Below are 25,503 nucleotides of genomic sequence, written 5' to 3'. Positions count from 1 at the left end.
TTGACCCATAGAAGACAAAGGGTAGCTGCTGGCCTATCCTGCTTCACTGGGCCTGTCCCCCTGCTTCCATGCAGCCAAACTAGAATGTTGTCACCACTGATCTCAGCCACAAAACCAAAACCAGTCATGCTGCTAATATTTTTTTTCTTTAAATGTTCTAAAATTTCATTCTTGTTCTACCAGAAGGAGGGCAGGTGAATTAACAATTTTCTCAGCTCACTTTCAGGTTTTCTGTTGTCTGTTTTCCTGTTCTTTTCAAATAACTGCAAGCTTTGGGATTGTTCTTTTGTAGGGATGCCAAGTCCCCACCTAAAAGTGGACCAAACGGCACCACACAGTAAGAACGAGGGCTCCGCGTCCACCATGATGACCAGGAAGAAGCCAGCCGCGGTTGACAGCGTGGCAATCCCCCCGAGCCCAGTGCTCTCGCTCCTTGCTGCATCTGCAGCCACGTCTGATCCAGGTGAGCACTGGGCAGAGGCTTTGGGTTCACCCCCATGAAGGTGGGCACGGAGAAGGCCCACAGGGAGTGTGCTGTGGAATATAGGTTCTCCGCTTAGCAACCTCCCGTAGACACCGAGCGTGTTTCCACACTGAGTTTTCAAGATCAGCTCAGGACCTGGGGGCAAAGGCCCGTGAGTAGGAACTGAATGATAACAGTATTAATGGCTTTTTGTCAAGCCTTAGTAATTATTAATCTCTGCATCAGGGCCTTATCTGTGTTAATCTCACGTGACGCATAAAAGAGGTCTCTGAAGTAAATACCTATGTCCGCAGTTCAGAAGAGGAAGCCAGGAGTCAAGAAACTCACCTCAGGAACCTGTGGCCAGTCAGGATGCCAACATAGGTCCAGTACCCTTGCTCTCGGCCACTGGATTTGAATAGCTCCCTTGCTCACTGGGGGTGGGAGACAGTGATCAGAGTTTGTCAGAGGCCTTGATTCCTTCTACCCCATGATGTCAGGAATTCCTCAGTAGTCACCAGATCCCTCACTGGCAGTTGATAAAATATAAACTCCTTCAGACATCCCAGCTGCTCTGCCTTCTTCTGCTCCCCACATAATCTCCCACCAGTGCGTGCACCAGCCCCCACTTTGCCATGTTTATCCCTCCTGCCAAGAAAGCAGACCTTGGGCTTGGCTTAATGCTGTTCTTTGAGGACAGCCTTCCTCAACTCCTGTCTACATCCCACAGACCTTGAAGGCCCAGCCTCCCCCCCGAATGCACGCAGCACCCAGTGTCTACCATGTGTCTGCTACCTACTCAGACACTACAGAAGAACTGTCTTCTATTCACTTCTATTGTACATACCTCAGAGGTGGAATCCATGGTTTAGGTTCTTGCTCTCTTCGTGGCATGCAGAATGAGGGCACAGCGTGGACTTACTGCGCTGGTAACTGTTCAGCGTATTATAGTATTTAGAAATGCCTATTATGATTAGAAGCCCAGGAAGAGGCTCATTATTGATATTCACTCTAAACTCATCTTCTCAGTGAGCAGGATGCTTTGAGCAAAGAACTCAACTTGTCATCATCCCTACCTCCTTCATGGAAATTACCGGTAATTAGAAAATGTGCCCGAGTGAAATAACAGAAGGAAATATTTGGAGTGACGTTTCCCAAATTGAGTTCTGCAAAATATTAGTAGGTGTCTTGTGATAACAGATATTTTCATAGTTAAGTGAGTCTAGGGAATGCTGCTTTATACCTGCTTCCTTTCCATAGGGCTTTTCAGAGCCTTTAATTGACCAGTGTCTGCACTGTGATGCTCCAGGGAGGACAGACTCAGAACTTTACAATCTTATCTGACCACAGAACCCATTTTTCTTGCAATAGCTCTTAACATCTCTTGGAAGTGCCATTCTTCTCAGCCATTTGGGAAATCTTGCTTAGGAGAAATGGGATAGTCTCTCAAACAGGATCGTGAATCTACCCACTGTTCACATGCTAGGTGTGAAGTGAAAGTTCTTGGTGGAAATGCCAGGTAAATGATGCCTACAGTGAGAACAGGAAGAGGTCAGAGGGAAAGTCGTAGGTGAGTGAGGAAGAAACTACTCTGAGACTTGACAAATGGGAGCACCTTTGCAGGAGAGCGTCCAGGCAGAGGGAGCGATGTGGACATAGTCCTGGATGAGGAGCTGGTGCCAAGCCTGGAACTCTGAGAAGCGATCACTTGGCTGGAGTGAATGATTTGGTTTGGAGTCTGCACTATCCACCCCGATAATTACTTACGCAACCTTCTTGGTTAAGCTCTGGAGACCTCCCTTTATGGATTTAGAAATTAGCCTGTATATTTATGCCTTTGCTTGCCAAGCCCAGATATTTCCCAGAGGCAAAAGACAGGTGGTCCCCCCCATTTTCCTCCCCTCTTGGCTCTTTCCATTCAGAGTGAGAGAATGCATTCTTGGGACCCCATGCTTTCAAGGGCTCGCCTCCTCTATTTGCACTCAGTCATTTACAAATATGCTAAACAGGCATAGAAACAGGTGGGTATTAAACTTTTAAACCTGCCTCTCTGGTAATCAGAGCTGAGCCAAAGCTCTCCTGTTTCAGGATGCAGGAATGGGCTGTTTATTTTTGGCAGTGCTAAAATGAGACCCTCAGGAGAACTGCACAGATTTGGTCCATTTCCGGGTCTCAGGCTGCTAAGCAGAACTTTGGGGAGAAAACAAGCCAGAGATCTCCCCAGGTGCTGGAGGCCAGACCTTCCTGAGATTCCGCTCCCCACAGATAAATGGCTTCCCACAAACCTGAGAGAGTTAGGGTCACACAGCCTGGGCTCATGTCCAACGCCCTGTTTCACACGCAATGCACACGTGATTGCTTCCAAGATTCAGAGATCTGCCTGAGGTCACGCAATTGGATTGGAAACCAAACTTCTTGATTTATTGCCTGGTTTCCAGTGGATTCTCCCTCTGTCATAAGCCCAACATTAGCAAAGGCAGATTTCTTTCTCCCTAATTATAGACTCCTACTTCTTTTAGGAAATAGTGAGTGAAACTCATCATTTGATGCATTAACCACAGGCAAGCACACAGTAGAAAGTTAATAAATAGTAGCTTGGTTTGATTTCTTTCAGTTGTGTGCTTGTGCATTAGTCATATATATTTCTGCTGAGACAGTTCACTTCATTTTTGTTTTCTTTGGGGCCCCTTTTTCATCTTTCACTATAAGCAAGGTAATTTAGGAGTACTTCTAGCCTGTTTCCAGTAGGTCATCATTTTTACAGAGCGGTTTTGAAGACCCAGACAAGTGCAGAGTGGGGGCGGGGGGGGAGGAAAAGAGAGTAAAACTAAGTGTCTTCAAAAGCAAAAGTAATTTAAGAAATCATGTATTGAGATACAAAATATACTGAAGGAATTCAATTAATTAGAAATTCTTTTCCTTTTAAAGTAATGAATGCTAACATATCTAGTGCGGCCCTGACACGTAGTAGATGCTCAATAAATAATCACTGAGTGAAGTGGATTGTGGTGAGACCGTAGCTGCGTGATTATACAGCGCTAGACACGGCGGTAGACATTGGAGAAAAACATGCTCCGTCTTGGACGTTAACAATCAGATGGAAAACATTTGACGGACATGTGGTAGGCTGTTGGTAAATACTTGCCAAATGATTCATCAGTCTAGAGCCCTAATAGTATTTTTTCAAATAGGTGATCTTGGGTTTAAAAAAAAAATTGCCCACCTTATTTTATAAACATTATAACATGGGAGAAATGGATGTGGGTCAGAGGTTTAAAAACATGTCTTTTCTAGCTCAAGTGTGTGTGGGGTGGGGGTGGATGGATGGATGGATGGGTGGTTGTGTGTGTGTGTGTGTGTGTGTGTGTGTGTTTTGTTTAAGGCAATTTTCTAGCTTCTCGGAGTCTGGGAAGCATGCTGATTATAAAGTTATTGATTTGAAGGAAGAGGCAGAAGACGAGCTGCAGGAGAGGGAGGCCAGGCGGAGAACATGTCAGTTTGTGAGCTACTGGGAGGGAGGGATGGCCGTGGCTGCCACTGGGGCTCAAGCAGGTCAGCCTTCGTGACCAAACTGCTCAATAGCTATCGATCAGCCACAGTCCCTGGCCACAGTGCAGGGTCTGATTCAAGGGAGCACTGCATCATCCTTGTGAGTAATTAGGGCTAATGCAGTAAAGGCTTCAATAAAGTTTGTTCAAAGTGATGCATAATTTGAAATAACTTCTATTGCGCTGTCCCAGTCATGATTTAATAACCATATCAGATAATCCATACCTGAATAAGTCAGGCTAATTTTTCTGCTCTCCTACATATTGACCTAACTTCTCAGGAAGGTCATGCAATGTGGAGAGAATTTGTGATTTCACTACCGAAACGTCCCCCGACCTTTGTATTTCAGATGAGACTACATTAGTAAATAGATTAAAAATTCTGTAGGAATTCAGTAAAACGCCAAGAAAACAGAATCTCTACTGTCCTGCACCTGAAAGTCTAGTTGGAACACACACACACACACACACACACACACACACACATACCCTCAATATCCTTTCATCTTAAATCCAAGGAGAAAAAAACATGTATCAGGGTTGCTATCACTGATCCAATCTCAACTGCTCAGGGTGTGGCCCAGTAGAGAGAACAGCGGGAGGCAGGTGGGCACAGCTCATAGTTTCTGTTTCGTACGAAGGCTAATCCATTATTCTCTAAACCTGTATGATCGGCCTTGTTTAAAACAACCAGAGCCTATGAGTAAGTGGAAATACTGGGTAGAAGGAGGGGTAAAATAGGTGAGGGGGATGAAGGAGGGCACCTGCTGTGATGAGCACCGGGTGTTGTATGCAAGTGTTGAATCGCTAAATTGTACACCTGAAACTCTTATTACACTGTATGTTAACTAACTGGAATTTAAATAAAAACTTAAAAAATAATAGTGATAATAAAATAACAAAGTACAAAATAAAGGACAAAAAAACAAATAAATTTCACAAGTACATTAAATGCTTAGACATTTTGCTTCTGAAGGCAGAGACTGGTCTTAGGCAAACCATTTAATAATTAACCAAACTATCAGCACCATTGGAACGGACATATACCTGTAATCAAGATGCAAAACCTTAAACTTGAAAAATTACCTTCACAAATAAAAGAATACATTCTTAATTTTAATGGATTTAGAAGGAAATCCAGTATCCTAGTAGCTGGAGCAAAATAATCATGAAAATTGCTTCTGGCCCCCATATTCTAGCATGCCTGATTTTTCGACTAACCAACTTCCATCCATGGAGAGGGGCCCGGAGTAATGAAATCATATTCAGATGCAAAAAGCAATGAATTCTTTTTCAATAAGAATTGTAAAATTATTTTTTTTATTTGCTTTGTGCCTATGTGAAATCATCATCTGATGCTCCTAACCAAAATAGCATATCAATTCAGCCAAAAGTCTTGTCTTTTAAACTGAAATAGAGCAAATAAATGTACAAGTTAATAGGATTTGGAACATCCAAGGGCTATAAATATACAAATTGAAGAAGTCTTCAAATTATAAAATAAATTCCTGCAAGGCCAGATTAATCACTTAAAATATACAGTAGAAAACTTTCAGAAAAGTCCTAGGGAAAATAAAGCTTTATTTTATTTTATTTTTAAAGATTTTATTTATTTATGTGAGAGGGAGAGAGAGAGCACGAGCAGGGTGAGGGGCAGGGGGAGAAGCAGGCTCTCTGCTGAACAGGAAGCCCGATGCAGGGCTTGATCCCAGGACTCCAGGATCATGACCTGAGCTGAAGGCAGACACTTAACCGACTGAGCCACCCAGGTGCCCCTAAAGCTTTATTTTTAAAAATGAATTATTCAGCTTGCCTGAAAAGTGCTGCCTATGGACCCAAGTGGAAGCAACACAGAATGACTGTTTGCCTAGAGAGCTCTCCTGAATGTGGGACTTATGGAAAAGCCCCCCTCCCCTTGGCTCTGGGCCATGAAGAGACTCAATAGGGTTGGAACCTTCTGTGCTTCCCTGAAGATCCCATCACAGCAAAGGCCTTCTGTAAAACCTCCAAAAATTCTTTTTCTTTTTGCCCCAAAAGGAGGAAATAAGCTCTTTTCTGATTTCATTAGTGGACAGCTGAGCTGTCCCCATGGCCACAGCTATAAACATCCCAGAGAAGCACCAAACACTCCAGAATCTAGCCCCTGCCTTCTGCTCCAGCCACATCTCCTTGGAAATGTTAACCAGCGCCAGACTCCTTTGGAATTCCACTGTCAGAGTGTAATTAAAAAAAAAAAAAAAACCCTAAAAACTCATGTCAAAAATTCATTCAACTCTTTAACAAGGATAAAGCTGATCCAAAGAAGAATTAGAGGGGCAGGACGTTATAGGAATGTAAGCATTGGAGAAAGAACATCAAGCGAGATTGCTCAGTTAATGTCCTAATGGGCAATAAAATCATAACCTCCGGGCTTATCTTTTCTACCAGTCAGAAATCATTTGCATATTTTCTGAGCAAAAATCTTCAAGTTAACATATTACCTGGCAGAGTCTGGGCCCGTAATCAGTAGTGGGTAGCAAATCCAACAAAGGTACATTTCCCTAGATAATGAATCCTGGGGCAGCCCTTAAAATGATGACTCTGGGAATCTGAAAAGACACGCAACCTTCTATTGGCCTTGTTTCTAAGTTTTGGCCCATTCTTCTTCACCCCACACACGGGCCATGCACTGCTCTACTTGAATGCAGGTGTTCTTGCTTCAGATAGTCTACACTGAGAGCTGGCTGATCTCAGTCCTCAGTGCTCACATCTATAAAATGGGGGAAAGCATATTACCTAGGGTAGAGAATCATGGCGAGGACTAAATGAGATAGTCCTTGTGAAAATCTTAGCAGAGTGCCTGGCGCATAGCAAGAGGTTAGCAAATGAGCGCTGTTGTAGCCACTGCTGCGTTTGCTATTATTGTTGCCATCATCAGATTTCTACGCTGGAATGTTCCTCATCCACCCTTCAAGCCACATAGATGGCTAATTCATGATCATCCTTCAAGACTCGGCAGGTGCCTTCAACTCTAAGAAGCCTTGCCTCATAGCCACTTGGAGAACCACCCCATGGCCAAGTTGGATGCCTCACGCTCTGTCCTCCAGGGCTCCCTGTTAGAAGTCCATTGGTGACTGATCCCTACATTCAATACGGCGTCTGTGCTCATGCCTATGTCCCGCAATGGACCGTCCCCTCCCCTATTGTCGGATCTTATTCAACTTTAAAACCCCCAGTACCTGGCACCCAGGTGGGCAAACAATAGATAATCATTGAATATTAGACAAAATGAACTAAACAACAACTGTTTGCTGCGTAAAACCATCTGGTGCATGAAAACACATACTTTAGCGTTATATTCATTTGAGTCGAGAGGCAGTGATTTGCCTTTATTTTCCATATCAGTACCAGAAACAGCAAGCCATCCTAAGAATGTTCAGCAGAAGCAGCTACTGAAAGGGACCTCTGGGGCCTCCAGAGTCTTGTGTTCAGGAATGCCGCCCAGTTCCTGGCTAAGCCACGGGGATATTCTCGGGGGGAGATGATTTTCAAGGTGAGTGTCAGCCTATATAGCACAGCCTGTTCAGTACGAAGTATGTGCTTCTTCAGAGAAGAGGAGCCTGTACTGCATCTCTCCTCACTCGGCTCTTTTATGGTGTTTGGGGGATGAGCCACTCAATGGAAAGCTAGGCTGTAATTTAATTACTTTATATATAAGTGTCTCGCGTTGTGACCAGAGTACTGGTTTCCCAAGAGCAGCAATCATATTTCCTATTTCGGTTTTGTCCCCTTTGATGAGTATCGAGTCTCTCATAAATTCCCAGAACCTTTTGTTCTAAGGGATGAAAATAAGAGAAGCAAAAGCCAGGCTATTAAGCAACCTGTAATCATATTTGGGTGTCAAGAACCTTGCACGGTGCTGGGTGTGTAGCAAATACTCAATAAATATGTCTGGACTTGATTTAACTCTTTTTTTCCTCCAGAGTTGAGATTTTAGGAAAGACAGAAGGTATAATAACAGGTTTGAAAAGTGCTGTGTCTGTGAGGAATTTAACTCAATTTATCTTCTCTGAATGCTTCGTACAGATTATGCTCCCACCCACCTCCTGCCACAGTCAGACCCTCTTAAAAATAGAGTAATGATAATAATACATTTTCTCTTCTTCCCGGTGATGGTGTCATTCCCACCTCCACCGAAGCCCAGTGGGAGGTTTAGCTATGAGACGTCACACGCAGGGGGAGTCAGGTGCGATTACTGTAATGAGGGCTCCACGCTCGGCGAAATGCGGCAAAGAAAACCTCCCCTATGTGAAGTGATTTCTATTAAGATACTCATTTTATATCAAATATTCAAGCTCCTCTTTATAAATCGGAGAGAATGAAAAGAAACTTCTTCAAGGGGGAGATTTTATGTGGCCAGGAACGAAAGGGCACAAATATTTTATGATCAGTTTTGAGATGAAAGTGGTGTGCCTGCCTCATTCTCTGGCTCTTTCCGTTTCCACAGGTCTAATTAGATTGTTGGTTTAATGGTGGCGAGATAATTTAGTGGCCACTGAAAGCAACTGTGTTCATGAGAAGGGGGAGACCGTGCTTTGGGTTTCCTGTAATTAATGAAGAGTTTTTGAAAAACTTCTTGGTTCCAATGAAGTTGGCATAGTGTGCCCAGCTGTTGAGAAAGGAGGCAAGGTCTTTCCTGCTCATTGCTGTGGAAATGGCCTCAGGCAACGTGGAAGAACTGTGTAATGACTGTCATTAAGAATGATCTTTAGTGGCCCAGGCAGGCTGTAGTCAGTCTACAATAAAGAGACAGAGAGAGAGGGATAGGGAGAAAGGAGGCAGTGAGGGAAAGCAGAGTAAGGATTATGAGACAGGCGTGACAGAGAGACAAACAGACATTCTACCTCTGGGAGCCACTGAAATAATCCCACTGCATCCTCCCAGGGCATCTCCTTCTCTTGTTGCTTAAACTGGAGTCGACCTGACAAGATTGGGTTAGACCAGCCTCGAAGGGCCCTCTGCCAACCTCTTCATGGCAGACGGTGATGAGGAAATTGAGCCCAGACAGATGAACTGAAGTACAAACCTTACCTCCAGGGAATTAGGAAATCTGGACTCTTTCTGGCCACCACACAGATATATAGTGGAAAATGGATTAGGAATTCAAGGGCCAGGGTTATGGTATAGCCTTGCAGGACTTAATCGTTCCTGTAGGTAAGTTGCTGAGTCTTCCTGAGACTTCTGAGTCTCAGTTTCCCCATCACTGAAAAAGAAAAAGTAATTTCTGCCTTTTAGGCAGCAGTGAGAAAGAAATAGCAGACGAAAACACCAATCACATATTCAAAACAATATATCACTGTGTCATGGCCCCTCTCATGTCAAGAATGAAGTCATGCTGTGTCATGATTTAATCATGTTAAGTCATAATTTAGTCATGTTATGACTCAGATCATAACATCCATTAACTATCTTTGGAAGTTTTATCCTCACTCCCTGCTCCAAATACTCCTATCTCAGAGCACAGTCAAAGCCCCCCACCCCTACCAGTGAGGGTATTAAATGCTATATCAAGTTCATCTTACCGGAACTTCTATAAGGCTTTGTTACAATTGTCAAATAATTTTTACGTACCTGCCACTCTGATACCTACAAGTATAAGATCAGCCCCTGCCCTGGGGTACTTTCATGCTATTTGGAAAGGCCTGACTCAAAACATGAGATGGCCAAATAATAGTAACGAGTGAATAAATTGAAGAACAATCTCAGATGCTAACAGAGATATCATTGAGCGATTGACAAGTTATTAACTTCCAACCAAATGGTACTAGGGAGCTCGAGGGACATGGTAAAGTGATCCGGGAAGAGAAGAGCTGAAAGAGCTTTCTGGGGATGGATTGAATTAAATAAGCAGACAAGCAGATGGGGCAGATTTACAGCATCTCTGAGGTAGGAGTATATGTGGAGATGATGAGCAGTGAGGATGCAAGAGAGGTTTGGTGTCAGATTATGGAGTCCCTGAAATTCTAGAATGAGGCACAGTGACCCTTGTGAGAGGCAATGATGGCAAAACAGCAACCATGAGTCAATAGCTATCTGCAGTTGTACTTTGACAGGGGGTTATACATTCTTAAAAAAATTAATTTGTCAACATCAGAAGACTTACCTAATAATCAAGAGTTTTGGCTTTTTGAAACTCAGACTACCTGATGACTCTGGGCTCGGATTCCTACCTGGCAACAATTGACTGATACAGAATAACATCCACCCCATTAAATGGGCCATATTCTCTTTTGTTTCTCATTCTTCTCCTTCCCCCCCCCCATCTTCCTTCAGGGTCCTGACCCAACTTCACTCATTATCCTGGCAGCCTGGCCCCCTAGAAGGAGCCATCAAAGGCATTTGGACTGGACAGAGTAACAGGATCAAAACAATGCGCAGGGACACCCCATCTAGCAGAAGTAGCACGAGTAGTCGGTACTAACATCTTACGTTATTTAACTATGGAATTCGGAGGTTGGAACAGGCCTTTGAGATTGTGAAATTGAGAGGAAATTTGGCACTCTGATGCAGTCAATAGTAGAAAAGTAACAGGGAAACCCAAGCTTTCTTACTCTCTCTAGCTCCCCGTCGTCTTTGCTTCCTTAAGGAAATACGGTACGAAACTGGCTTTGAAATAGGGCAGCCCTCGCTTGAATCCCGAGTCCATCACTTCTAAGATGTGTGCCTTGGGGAAAACCATTCAACCTTGGAGGTTCCCATTCTCATCTCTGTACAACAGAGGTAGTAATGTCCTCATGCAGTTGTGATCACAATTAAATGAGGAAATGTGAAATACTGCAGCCCGCTGTGGGTGCTCCAAAAAGGATCGTTTCTTCCCCTTTCCCTTAGTCTCACATGGCTGCAGGCACGCTACCTCAGAGTCCATGGTGTGATACAAAGTAGATGTTACCAAAGTAAATGTCGAGTAAATGAATGATCAAAAACCCAGCACACCCCGCCCCTAGCAAAGAATGAAAGCCCTTGTTCTCACCTCCCCACCCCCACCAGGACTCCTAAAATGTGACATCTGTTGTTTAAGTGTCCTTTGTAATTCACTCTGTTAGTTTGTTTTACGAGGTCTGCTTTTGGAAAGGAACACAAGGAGGGAACTCGGCTGCCTCCCCCTCTCAGAATTTCCACCTGTTGAATCCTCTTCCCCAGCAATTTTTGCATGTGTCTTTGATACATCCTTAAACTAAGGGAGACCAGATAGCCTTCATGCAATAATGAGGAAACATGCATTTCTGCTACCAATGAGCAGTTTCAAAAGACAGAGAGAAGGTACTAATGAGGGAATTTCAGCTGTTCATTGATCCCAGTGATGTCTGAACACCCTGTGTGGCCTGGACCCACGGCTTGCCCCATAAAGATGACAGAGCTCAGAACAAAAGAGAGTAAGCCTCATATTACCTTTCAGTTCAGCAGGGGATGCAGGCCAGCCTCATGCAGAGTTCCTGGGTGGCTAGGTATAGTTTCAATGCTCAAAAACACTCTTCCAAGGAATTATCTTGCCCTCCAATACCTGGAGGTATTTTGAGAGGACTTTCCTTTATTTTGAAATCCAGGTTTGTTAGTGCCTAAATAGTCACAGTCCTGGTCTTTGTCTCATGCGTGATGCCAGAGTTAAGTGATTTGGGCTTTACATATGGAAAGTTCATTTTGTTGTGTAATTAATGGGAAGCAGACTTTGGGAAGCTGATGATCCAGGCCCTTATTTATATGAGAGCATATGTCTATGTTTTGTTTATGACTCACTCTCTTACTCCACGCATTGTAACTTGGGTTTGTTTACACTGACTTTTCCTAGAATCCAAGCCACATGGTATATGAGCCAATAATTTATGGTCTCTAAAAGGGAAAGATGATGAATGAGCTTTTTCCTCTTAAATTGTCAAATCTTAAACTGAGGAAGAAGTATTTGCTGCCTTGAGTCTGTCCAAGCTTGTATTTGGGGGGAAAAAAAAAGGTAATGGGAAAACTTAAAAAAAAAAAAAAACTACTGGCATAGCGCTCGGAACTTGAATATACGTATAGATATTTGCCAAGAAAACATATGACCACTCCCCCACAATATACCATGTAATTCTGATCCAAATGTTCAGCAGTGAAAAGACCATTCATCCTCTGTTCCTGTCTATCTCTCTCTCTGTCCCTCTTCCTCTTTGTCTCTCACTCCCATTTTTTTTGATGTTAGGTAAGTATTATATAATATGTACATGCCTCCCTTTTCCAGAGGCCCCATAATTTTAACCAATCTGTGGGCTTAAATGTTCAAGCTGCTTTTCTTAAAGGCACTTAGTAAATTCCAAACTTATTTTTGGCATTGAATCTCCACTTCACCTATGGAGTGGTTTGGATATCAGTCTATATTTCACAGTACTTCCGTGTTTTTGGTCATAGCTTAGATACTCCAAACAGTTAATGGTGCTCTGAGGAGAGTAGGGAACAGCTGAAATATGTGAAGATCTAATTTAATTTACAGTGATTTGGATCCCCTTCAATAAATCCTTTCATATTTCACACACAGCCTTTACAAAATAGACAGTAAGTGTTGGTTTAGGTCAAGTCATGTAGATTGATTTCAATTCAAATAAGTCAGCTGAGCTGTGTGCTGGTCACATGGGGGAGGGAGGCACGGAACTGAGTGTCTAGCACAGAGCCTGGCACGGAGTGGGCTCAGTCAATGCTTCTTCCAAGAATGAATAAGAATGGATAAGGCATGGTCCTTGTTCCTTAAGAAAACACAGTTTGAAAGGAGAGAGAAATGCAGATTAATCCCACAATCTTAACACAGGACAGACTATATGAAATGCTGCCAGAGAGATACAAGCAATGTAGAGGGGACCAAAAAGATTAATATTGAAATGAGAGTCCTCATTAAGCTGAATTCCAGCAGAAATTGGAAAGCACTAGACGCATACTGAGTATTGTTTTGTTTTGTTGTTGTTGTTTTGTTTTGTTTTTTTCCCTTTCCTTGTCTTTCCTTTTCTCACTAGGGCAGGAGAATTGCCTCTGGATAAAAGACAAATGTAAGACATCCCCCCCCCCCCATCCAACATCAGATGCAATATCCTCTCCGACAGAAATAATAGAGTCGGGCACCCACCTGTAGGCAATGCGAAGTCCTGTTTCTGTGGCACATCCATCACCTGCTAACCAGACAGACACAGAAATATGTAAAAGTCTCAAGCAATGGGGAGACAATGCTTGTTGTTTTTATGAAGAATACAGGGATATTTTGTTGTGTACATTGCCATCTTTTTTCTTGAAAAACCTCAATAAAGAGAAAAATAATAGCATGCATTTTGAGTCACTTGAATCATGCCCAGAAGGAGTTAAAGGGACAGTTGTTAACTCTGAGGGTATTCAAACCCTCTGGAAATTCTACAAATCTGGGCAGTCTTTGAGAAAACAAAATTAAGATTCAAAACTTTCGTAACAGACTAGAACACTGGACTAAAACCAATAAAATTAGACTTTGCAGATTTAAATAGAAAGTTTGTATTTAAGCTCAAGAACCAATTCCACATAGCAATGGCCAGGTTTGGTAGCAGTTTATATGAAAGCATCTAAGGGAGTTAATTGAGCTTCTATTTAATATGAGCCAACAGTGTAATGTTGCTGGGGCGGGGCGGGGGGGGGGGGAGACTTCGAAGGTTTTATTTATTTATTTTTTATGTAGCTCTCATTAACAGAAGTATAGTGCCTTGATCACAGAAATTAATCAACCCGATCTTTCTGTATAATTATTTCATACTTGGAAAATCAGTTCAATTCCAGGCACCAAAATTTAAGATGAGATTTGGCAGATGCTAAAATCTCCAGAGGAACACGATCAAAATGGAATATAGTCTAGAATTCATTTCATATGAAACACAGACGAAGAAAGTGAGGGGTTTTACCTGGAACAGAGAAGACTTGGAGGTGTTTGACTTTTTTTGTTTGTTTGTTTGGTTTTTTTTTGTTTGTTTAACAGAATTGTATTTATTTAGTAAGGGTCCTGCCAAGAAGTCAAGATATTTGTCTGGAAGCACAGAACTGAGGGGTGGAAAGTCTAGACTAGAACCTTATTCTCATAATGTCCCAGGCAATATGTTTTCTATCAGGTCATAAATAACCAGCCTGAGTATTTAAGTAAACAAATGCAATTATTAAAACCAGGAAGAAAATAAAGCATGGATTACCTACCATTTGATGGAATTCTTCAAGCGCTAGCATGGTCAACAGGGTTTATTTTAGCTGAGCCTAAATATTAAAAATGTGAACATTTTCCTAAGATCATGTTTGGTGCATTCTTCTTTGTTCTTCCCTGTTTTTCTTTTCTTTCTTTCTTTTTTTTTTTTTCAAAATTTAAAAGAGAGAAAAATCTCTCACAATCAAGTACGAACACACAGCTACAATAATTGGTGTATTATATAAGGGATGGTATTTATGGTTAAGGATACAGTTATGCCACGTTTGAGAGGAAAGGAAAAAAAAGAAATATAAAGAGCCCTTTGAGAGGGTGCGACCACCCCCGCCGTGTGACCACCTGGCGTGCTGTGAGACTCAGCAGATGTAGCGTCAAACTTTTTGGCGTTAACTGCATTTCTCTCCAGCCTCTCAACTTGTCTAGTCAGTCTGCTGGGGCTTGAGCCACAGGCAACAGACAAAAGCCAAAGTTAATTGAAAGGAACAGAGGAGGCCTCCGTGGCCCTCATATGCCTGTTTCGGAGTGCCACTACTCACAATCCTCTCCGCGCCAACAGCCCAGGAAGCCACGGTGGCCCTAATAAGCATCACCCCCAGAAAGACTCCCAGCTCTGAAAGACTCCTTTGTGGACCCCTCCAGGGCAATGCCTACTAATGAATATGCCCAGTGAGCCTTAGAGACAGTGGCGGCTGCTGCTGGTGCCCCGATCTCTGAGCTCTCTCCCCCCCCCAACCCTCTCAGCACCCCCTGGAGTCCCGGTTACCTCCCCTGGAGGCTCTCAGAGCAACCTAGCTGTGTGTTCTTGCTCGGAGCCGGTTCTCTCTGGAGACAAGTTACCACCGCCTTTATCTGTCCAAAGCCACAAGTGGTTTCCCCCAAACTCAGCTCCTGAGATGACTGGCATTATTCCCCCGTGGTCAGAGAAGTCAAGGATTCTGAAAACCTGGGCAGCAGGACCTCAGGACTGCCTAACCGAAGAAAGGAGGTCTGCCTCCAGCCCCATTGTAGAGGCTCTCCGTGGAGAGGACACTCTTCCGACTGCCTCGGAATTACATGCGATTCAATTAAAGCGGCTCTAGGGAATATAAAGATTAATGATATCCAGGCTTTGGTCTCCAGGAGCTTATGATGTGAAATAACCCGGCAAGAAATCTTAAGCAGGCATGTACTGTGAGAAAGGCCCTGCACTCTTTGTTAGGAGGGGATGAAGAAGAGCACACAGTGTCTTCAAGAAGTGTGAAGGCTTCGTACGCCGCGCACTCCTAGAAAGTGAAGATCTTTGAGAATGAAATACGCAGTGAACAAATGCTTCAGGAGTTTAGAAAGAGAAAGGACAACCTCAAAGCAGCCCTGGTTTTTGATCACATGGTGATATCAGTAACATAATTTTGAACAGTTACCCCATGTAAATACATATTCAAAACGTTTGCACTCATCTTTTAAAATACAAACTTTAAAAAGTTGAGATACATCTGAAATCATATTGTTAAAATGATTTTAAATTTCATTTCATTTTTTATTAATGAAACAAAAATATTTTCACTGTCATCAAAATTTTACACTCATTTTAATATTTCTAATAATGTTTCAGGAGGGCCGATTGAATGAGTTTGAATACTTCTTTTTTGAAAAGCTTGGGTTTTGTTTTTTTTTATAACACTTGTGATAAAGCAACTTGTAGCTCTGATTCCAAATTCTGTTTGTTTCAATATTTGTTAGTAGATGTTGTAGGTTAAAAGGCTATTTCACATAAACATACGTCCAAAAAGAGAAAGTGCATCATTTTGCTTAAATCAAAATACTATTTTTTTTTTCAATCCCACCCATCAATTAAGCAAAGGTTGTTGTTGAAATTTGGCTAACCAACTTCTTTAACAATCAGATGGTCTTGCATATCAAAAGGCATTGCATTTTTTAACGAGTTCAAATCTCTGAAACTCTTCATTTGAAAGTTAACTCTGTTTATGAGATTTCTTAATTTGCAGATTTAAGGGATTTTATAGGTTACAATATATCGTCTCAGCAACAAAATTGCCAAACAGTGGAAACATTTCAGTTTTCAAAAATGCTGTGTCTCGAGTATTGAGTTTCTTCCTAAAAGCAGTTAAATTCTTGCCCATTTTACCCTAACGAGACATTAAGTTTTTGTTTGTGTTTTTTACTGACAGCCCATTGACAGCACAGAAAAGGTGAGGACATTTAGAACCCTTGTCTTTTTATACAAGAAATTGCCAAAATTCATCTCTGAAAATGGTATTTCTTATACAGTTTGCTAAGGGAAACCGGTAAAACTCCACATGGCATATAACTTATTTCATGGATATTCCTGATCTTATTTCGAAGTATTTCTTTTTTCTTTTCGAAGACCTTGATTTTCTAAAATGAACCAGGAGGGCCGACCTATTGTAGCATTTTGAATGTAGGACACGACAACGCCCCAGAAGTCACGAACTCACGGGATGCCTGTCAACCCTTTAAATGAATGTGGCCTCTCCTTCTTCTCCTGGGTCCCCCCTGTCCAACTGTGACAGGTGACACATCATCTGATGTACAGTTCTCATAAGGCCGTCACAGTTGCTCCAAATATTAAGCATTAGGATGCTTAACTTAGTTCTTATTTTTTAGATAAAATAGAAGTAATATAAATAGACACTATTCATATGTTTTTCTTGTGGTCGGGTGGAGAGTCTTCTCCAGGGAGAACGCGCACCGCACTAAGGAAGGGGCTTAGGGAAGAGGTGATCAGAGCTGGAGAGGCACAGGGGGGCGTGAGCAGGGTGGGCAGGGTGGCGCAGGCAAGTGGGACGCAAGTTCCTGGATCCCTCGTGCTGGTAACGCCTCCCAGAAAATCTAGGGGAGGCACCCTGGTGGCCCTTGCCTCTTCAGAGCTCCCCATGTAAAATGCACACCCCAACTTCATTTCTCCATCAGCCAAAAGGCCCACTTTGCCGCCACCCATCGCTGGTCGCGGGGAGAATGTGAAGTAAGAGCACAACGAAACCAGGGTCCCCCAAGCCATTGCGGCCCAGACAGGAAGTTCCTTCACAATAAACCCCTAAGTTTATTAGGAAGCTGTCCCGGGAGAATCAAGCAGGGACTGTGCTTCAAACAAGCTAGTCAGGTTTCCAGAGAAACCCCAAACTCTATTAAGATGCCTTTAAAAACAGAATGAAAGCACCTTTCTATCGTGACAAATCTCCCACATCTGCTAACCCTTAATTCTAAATTACGGCTTTGAAATTGGAAAGCAATACTATAGCATTTGTGCTGATGACGGACAGCAACTCAGATGTGCCCCGCCTTGCAGAGGACTCGGCAGCAGAAGCAACTTGCCATCTTCTTTAAAAAGGGCCTTTAAGGCCAGGATTGTATAAGGTTAATTTAAATTCTAAGGAAAAAGGAAGAACGTGTGCATGCCAAGGCAAGTTGCTTCATACATCCCATTAAAAAATAAAAGGCAGCATTAGGAAAACAAGAGAGCATTACTGAGTTAAGTATGAAGTTCCCCCAAAAGGCACGATTTCATGGGAGAACATTAAACAAGTGAATTCCCTTGAGCTTGTATTTGCTGACCACGTAGTGTATACCAGCTCGTGTACTACTGTGGGAATGAGCTTGTACTGGGGACCCTAGGAGTGCAAAGAAAAGACGAGGCTTTGGCCTTGGAAGGATCTTAATGTGAATCACCATCCAGTGCAGTTCCCACCGCAGCTCTCTGCCTTGACTGAGGAAGGTGGTGTTCCAGCCCCTTCCACCCGGGAAGGCCACTCCAGGCAGCTCAACAGTCCCCAGTATTACTCCACCTCCCCGGAGGGATATTTAAATAGCAAGAAACATCCTAATGAATCCAGAGATGAATTTACTTCCCTTTCTGATGCACCCAGAACTTTCTTGTTTAAATTAGGGTGTGTCTTGCACGTGGACAAACAACTAGCACCTCTTTGGGGGCAACTTTCTATGTAACGAAGCCTTGTTAGCCTTTATCTTGCTCACAGTCCCTGTCCTTCATCTGCAAAGTCCGAGCGCAAAACGCAGGGCTAAGTCCAGTCTTTGATTATCACAAAAGATGTGACAAAATCAACAAATGCTGATGAGCCAATCTTCTGATAATGGGAGCAGAAAGATAGAAAAGCTAGATCTGGGCCCAAAACCAAGTCAACCATTTGCATGACAATTTTAAAGACAGAGAAAGGTCTAGAAGATGATTTGCTTTGCAGAGTTATGAAGACATGAATTTTCATTTTGCCTTGGCCACTCATAATTATTTTTTTTAAACTAACAAAGAACAGACAAGATATGGATCCATTATAAGAAGGAGAGCAAATATGGAATCAATCTTTGCTGCAAGAGCTCAGAAATTACTGTCTAATAATGAAACAATTTGAAGAGAGAAAAATCTGAAAACATTTAGAGGGACAATGAAGTCATAAGCAATAAGGAGAAAGATTTGTGAATATCAAACCCTGCCAAGTCCAAAGGCCCCCCACCCCAACACCACTAGGATTTCAAAATCATTAGAGGGAATAAATGTTGTAGAAAGCCACCTCACATTTGGGAAGGCAATTGATAATGAGAATAGGAAAGAATGGCAGCAATCTTTAAATCTAGAAGGGAATTTTGAGAGCCTCTAGTCTAACTGTCCAATGTAATAGATGAAGAAGGGGCTAAGGGGTTCGTCCTTGTTCGGATTGGTTTCCAGCTGACCCCACAGAGTCCTGCTTGCTGCCCTGCACCCTGCTGTGGTTCATACGCAGTGGGAACAAACCTGAACTGAAGTATTTGGATTATACATACAAGGACAAAATAATATTCACAATGTCCAGGAGCTGTGAACCACCTCCTCCAAAGTTTATAATGTCAAAAAAGAAAGAGGGATATTAAGTCTTCACACCTGATGGCATCAATGGAGACTGGGCCCTGATCACAGCATAAAACCCAGAGCACTCATTCCTTCTCTCATCCCATTAAGCCAGGAGGGGAGCTACCAGCAGAAATTTTCTAGGGAGATGATGTGTGCACTTCCACTGAGGACATTTCTTATCCTTCAAAAATGATTTAGGGGAAATAGAGACCCAGCACTCTATAGTCCTAAGATTCTAAGAAAGACATTTTATTGGCACTTACCATGTATAGGTTTTTAACCATATATTACGGAATTATTGAGTATATACCAAAGGCAGACTAGCATAATAAACCTCTGTGTACCCATCACTCAGGCTCAACAATATCAATTCAGAGTCAATCTTATTTCGTCAATACTTCTACTTACCTCCTCCTTTCCTTGTTGTTCCAAAGCCGAGCCCAGATGATACCACGTGACTTCATCTATAACTATTTTAGCAAATATTTCTAAAAGATGGGTACTTTAAAAAATGATCATAATGCAATTGCCAAACACCTAAGAAAATAAACAGTAGTTAAATAATATCATGAAATGCCCAGACACTATTCAGATTTCCATGAATTCATGAAATATGATCTGACAGTTTGTTTAAACTGGCAGCAAAATATGGTCCTTTTTCTCTCAAGTCTCTTTTAATGTACAGTTACACCCCCTTGCCTGCCTTTCTACTAAAGCATTGTAGTTACTTTAAACCTCCACACCTGGATGTTGAAAATGAAATAAAAATTCAAGGGAATCTGTGTGTTTTTAAAATGTTATAAATACTATATTTACAAGTACTTTTATTCACTTTTGTTATCCAACATTTTTTTTAGATTTAACCACATTGATACATTATGTGTAGCTTTTTTTTTTTGACAGATGTATAATATTCTGTTGTTTGAATGTATCACAACTGATTGATTATCCCTTTAACATTTAGATTGTTTTCAGTCTTCTGAGCTTCAAGGAACATCCTTATAGGTTCTCGGCCTCCTGCTATAAATGGGTAAAGGAGGCAGCCTGGACACAATCTCTGGGGCATTGAGCACTCCCATCTTCATTGCTAGTGCTCACTGCCCAGCTGCTCTCCAGTATGAGGATAGGAGTTTCCATTCCCACCAACCGTGTGCAAGGGTCCTCACTTCCTTACAGCATCACCAGCATTGGGTGGTTTCAGCCTGGTCATTTTTCCTAATATGGGTTCATGCATATGCAGTAAGAGTATAAATACCAGCGTGAGAAGGGGAGGGGAGGGGAGGAGACAGGAGGGGAGGAGAGGGAAGGGGGAGGGGAGGGAAGGGGAGGGCAGGGAAGGGGAGGGAAGAGAAGGGAGAAAGGAGCACTGACTTAGCTGAATCTATAATATTTTCTTTCCTTAAAAAAATAATGTATATATTGTGAAAGTTAACATTTGTTCAATGTGAATGGTGGGTGCAAAGGAGTTGCTAATGATATTTTTAGTACTGTTTGGTACATTTACACTACTCAGAATCAACTTATTTCATAATCACTTTCCAATGGAAAGGCTTAATAAAATATTATGCAGCATATAACAAATGACTGAATATGGTATTATCTACTGGGTTCCTTTTTTTGTTTGTTTTTTCGCACTTCATGCTAAAAAGAAAACCCGGCGAGAGACAAGCCAGTGCTTGTATTTATCCCCAGTGACCTGCAGCTCATAGAGTTTTCCAGTCAAGGTTCACTCGGTCAAATATTGCCAGCTAATTGCCTAAAAATGTTTTACTTTTTACCTGTATGCTATATTATATATTACATAGCATTTTCTCCCCCCAAAGATGATATAAGCTAATGAAAAGGTAAAATGCAAATGCCATCTGTATTTGGAAGAATGCCCCAGGTTTTGTGGAGTACCTCTGACTCCTTCTCATTTACACACCAACTGTGTGGACAAGGTAAATTGCCCGGCTGGGACATGGAGGCTTGCTAGCTCTTCCTGTCACTCTATTTGCAGTGGTTGCTTTAAATTCCAAACTAGATCTCTTTTAGAGAAGACTGTGATTCTAAGGCAGCAATGATTAGTGTGATTCATCAGTCCAAAAACAATTTTTAAATGCCATCCATGGGCAAGGCACCATGCCATGCTCTGTGAGGGACAAAAAGATGGACAAAAATTGGTCCCCGCGTCTGAGAACTTACAATCGAGCAACCTTTTTCTTTCACAACACTAACTACAAACATTTTATTTTTGTACTCAGAAGCTCACTCTGCCTTTGTTCTATTTTGATCTTTATAACTTATTTTAAAGATTGTTCAGTAGTTATTCATTGCTCAGTAAGTCTTACAATGACCTTGGGCCAAAAGCAGTAACATTTTGACCTGTCCTGTGGAACTGAGAGCTTCCCACTCCATAAAGCCAGTGGCATAAATAACTTCAAATAATCCCCTCCTGGAGTTCTGTGTCAGGCACGGCATGAGAGAGAAAGGGGGTAAAGCAGGGAAAGGAATAAAGTGGGAGTGCCCCAGAATAAGCGAGAGTGGTATCCATGTTTGCAGCATTTTTGTTCCTCATTTCCCTTAAGATACGTATTCCGCCTCTCTACTGGCTGGAAAAAACATGGAATAACACAGCAAACCGTAACACATTTCCTGTCGGTCTCGTAATGTTTGGTAGGGTCAGCATCTTCTCCATGGGTGTCTCTGGGGTTGAGCATTTAGGGTGTATCACGGCAGCAAAAAACTAAGTGAGGACACACTTCTTGAGTTCATAAAAAGGGAGGGGCCAGTGTGAAGGTGGGGCAGCAGAGTATGTGCGAGTGCCCGTGTGTGTGTGTGTGTGCACGCACGTGAGCGCACGCACGCGCATACCCATGGATGTACACGTGTGCCTGCTCATGAACAGCACAGGGAGGAAAAATGACCTAAAGGGGGAAAGGTCTGCTACGTCTTGAAGCCATTCACACTTCAGAGTGTCTGAACTTGCAAATGAAGGGGTTCTGAAGGCTGGTTAGTGGTGGTGGCAGTAGGGACTTCTGGACTCCTTGACTCCTGCAATACAGGTGCATCTGGCCAGCAGGATATGAAAAGAGCTCTTTGCAAACAACAAACAGCCGAGTAGTGGGAGTGTGAATGACTCAGAAACACCTGGCTGATCTCCCTCGAGGTGTCCAGAGGATGAACTGGTTAAGAAGGAGTCGGTCATTGGACACTATCAGGCAGCTTCACATGCAGAACGTTGGGGGCAAAAATTAGAGAAATGGTGTCATCCCAAATAGAGTGTCCCAGAAAATAATCCCCCCTTCTGTGGAGGAGGGTTAGAAGTAAATAGGTTCACCTACATACATACTCCCCATGAGGTTAAGGTATGTCTTTTTTGAGGTTGATAGTACGTAGGAATGATCCAGATTGCTTGTTTTAAAGGACTGTTGGCCATTTTTTTCATTCAACATCTTCTACAAAAAGAGAAAGCATAGCCTAATCCTAAATTCAATCAGATCAAATGTCAAAAGGCTGAATAAAAAATAAAAGTTATAATAGGGAAAGGTCATGGGAACATTGATTCTGACCTTGACCCCCAGGGTAGAGCTTCCTACAAGGTAGGAGCTTTGGTTTCTAAGTCTTAAAAATGGGAACAAGAATATTTCACAGAATTGTTGTGGAGATTGAAATGGTATAAATAGGAATGCCATGTCCAGAGAAGATATTTAACCGCTGTTTATTTTTATTATTTTCCATTTTCATAAAGAGAAAGGAAGAATAGATACCGGGTCACATCCTCAGCATTGCTTCTCCAGAATCCTCACAGCCCAATACAGTGCCAGTTGTCACTGCCGAGGCTGGGTTTGGGGCAGCTTGCCTCCCGTGCTCAGTCTTCTCTTTCCTCTCCCACAGCCAACTCCTCCCTGAAGAAGCGATTCAAGCGGCGGGAGATCGAGGCCATCCAGTGCGAGGTGCGCAAGATGTGCAACTACACCAAGATCCTGTCCACCAAGAAGAACCTGGACCACGTGAACAAGATCCTGAAGGCCAAGCGGCTGCAGAGACAATCAAAGACAGGCAACAACTTCGTCAAGAAGAGGAGAGGGCGTCCCCGAAAGCAGCCCACCCAGTTCGACGAGGACTCCAGAGACCAAATGCCGGTGCTGGAAAAATGCATCGACCTTCCCAGCAAGAGGGGGCAGAAGCCGAGCCTGAGCCCGCTCGTCTTGGAGCCAGCGGCCACCCAAGACACCATCATGGCCACCATCGAGGCGGTCATCCACATGGCCCGGGAGGCGCCGCCCCTGCCCCCGCCGCCGCCGCCGCCCCTCCCGCCCCCGCCCCCGCCCCCGCCGCCGCCGCCCCCGCCCCTGCCCAAGACCCCCCGAGGAGGAGGGAAGAGGAAACACAAACCCCAGCCTCCCGCCCAGCCCCCGCAGCAGCCGCCCCCGCAGCAGCCCCTGCCCCAGGAAGAGGAGGTGAAGGCCAAAAGGCAGAGGAAGTCCCGAGGGAGTGAGAGCGATGGCCTTCCCTAGGGTGGGTCTGGGCGTCTGGACCTGGGGCCGGGGGAACTGACACATTGGGGAGTGCAGGGAGCCGGGCTGGGGGCGGAATCCCACGCTGCAGGGACACCGATGCCCCTCTCTCCTGAAGCTGGGCAGGCACAATCGAGCCAGATGACGGGGTGGATCCATCAGTAGCTCTTGGGAAAGCAAAGCAGGGGGACGCCGTCAAAAGAAGCTTGTCTGTGCTTTACAGCAGTTCCAAACCACGCGGCACTTCAGTATGGCTCGATCCTTTGCAGGCGAGCAGAAGACCCACGGAGGAGGAGAAAGAGCCGGTGGTGCTCTCTGACAGCCACCTGACCTCCTGCATCCAAGGTGCGTCTCTGATTCCATTGCATTTGCTGGCCAGGAAAATTGAAAGGGAAGCACCCTCAATTAGGAAACATTCCAAGGGGAGAAAAGCTGCAGATTTCTCGACTGGCTTTGTTGTAACCCATTTCCATTTAATTGGTTTTTTACTTTTATTTTGGTTTTTCCAAGCTCGGCTAGGCTTTGGGGCACCCACATCATCTTCAGGTGACCTGAATCTTTCCGTTAACCATACAGTTTCTCAGATGGATTCGTCATCAGAAGGTGGAATTCTAGTGATAGGCAACTTAGACACGCATTCGTATTCTTCCGCACGCCGCCTCTGTACCACACGCTGAGATTTAGCGTAGTCAGTTCCTAGTTTTCCTTTTGCCCATTGTACTTCCATATACCTTTTCATTAACTTACTTGCTGCCTTTTCCTTGGTACACGCCTAAATAATGTAAACTTTATGTGTGTTGTAATGTTCACCCTTGGCATGCTGTCCCAAGGAACTTGGCTTTGAATCCCAGTCATCGTGAGACAGATGCTCAGTATTGATAGAGCCTTTTTAATGAGTGATTTAGAGCAGCCGAGGATATGTTGGCCGGGGTGTCAACCAGGTTATTTTTATACTTAAAACATATCAGCAGAGAATAGGCAGAATAAAACGGTTTTAATAAACCCACAGCAAATGGAATAACTGACAGATCACCAAAAATTGAAACCCCAGACCCACCAGAAAGACAAATGTCTAGCAATGCCTTGGTATGTGAATTTTCATACAAGTAACTATCATAATAGGTCGTTGAAAAAAGGAAACAAAAAGACAATAGAATAAGTCCATTATCTCTTGATGATTATTTCTTAAAAGCAAATGGGAGTAAGTGTTCTTATCTGGAAAAAAAAAAAAAAAGAAAAGAAAATGCTCAAAGGGTATCACCACTCCAATTGTATGAAGCCACCTTGGACAAAGTATCCAAATTGTGGTTGCCTTAATAAACTAAAACATTTTTGTACATAATGTAATTATAAATCTATCAGTCTGCATGGATGCAAACTGTGTGTGACAAATCGTCTTTTAAATGGTCAATTTCAACTGTACATTTCTCATCCAAGTTGTACTCTAGCCATCGGTTTAGCGTGGACAGATATTCCATCTCTATCACCCATTTCCACAGCTCAAGTAAAACATGTTAAGAAGACTCAGAATGAATATGAAGTTACTCCATTGCCGTAGATGTTTTCTAAAAGTCAGATGTGGAAATTTCAAATAAGTATTTTCAATTTCCTCCCTTCCTCCTCCCCTAACCTTCCCCAAGACATCAAACACCTGGCATGGTAGATTATAAAAAGAGAGACACTGAGAGACAGAATTCAGTTTTCTAATGGGAATTAGAGTATCTGGTTTACCTCCAAATTAAGTTTCTTTACAGGAAGTTGGGACTGGCTGGAAATTGTATTATCACTTCAGAACACAACACTGTTTCCTTAGAGAGAGATGGATTTTTGTTGGGAACACAGGAGAATAAGGGATGGGGTATCTATGAAAGTAAATTTAAAAATCCCAAGTTAATATGCTTGCGAACATCACTGCTTTGTCA

General features: G+C 43.0%; 1 protein-coding gene across 1 annotated transcript; it reads left to right on the top strand.

Annotated features, from left to right (window-relative positions):
- Nucleotides 1-25,139, top strand: LOC116628860 (SET-binding protein-like). Its single transcript, XM_032399184.1, has 3 exons — nucleotides 1-463; nucleotides 22,959-23,370; nucleotides 25,019-25,139. The coding sequence occupies exons 1-3, from the start codon at nucleotides 295-297 to the stop codon at nucleotides 25,137-25,139; spliced, it is 702 nt and encodes a 233-aa protein (XP_032255075.1). The 5' UTR covers nucleotides 1-294.
- The last annotated feature ends 364 nt before the right edge of the window (nucleotides 25,140-25,503 follow it).

This window comes from Phoca vitulina, unplaced genomic scaffold (genome assembly GCF_004348235.1).
Source record: "Phoca vitulina isolate PV1807 unplaced genomic scaffold, GSC_HSeal_1.0 scaffold137, whole genome shotgun sequence".
Lineage (NCBI taxonomy): Eukaryota > Metazoa > Chordata > Mammalia > Carnivora > Phocidae > Phoca > Phoca vitulina.
Note: the sequence above shows the minus strand (reverse complement) of the source record. Positions and strands in the feature narration are given on the sequence as shown.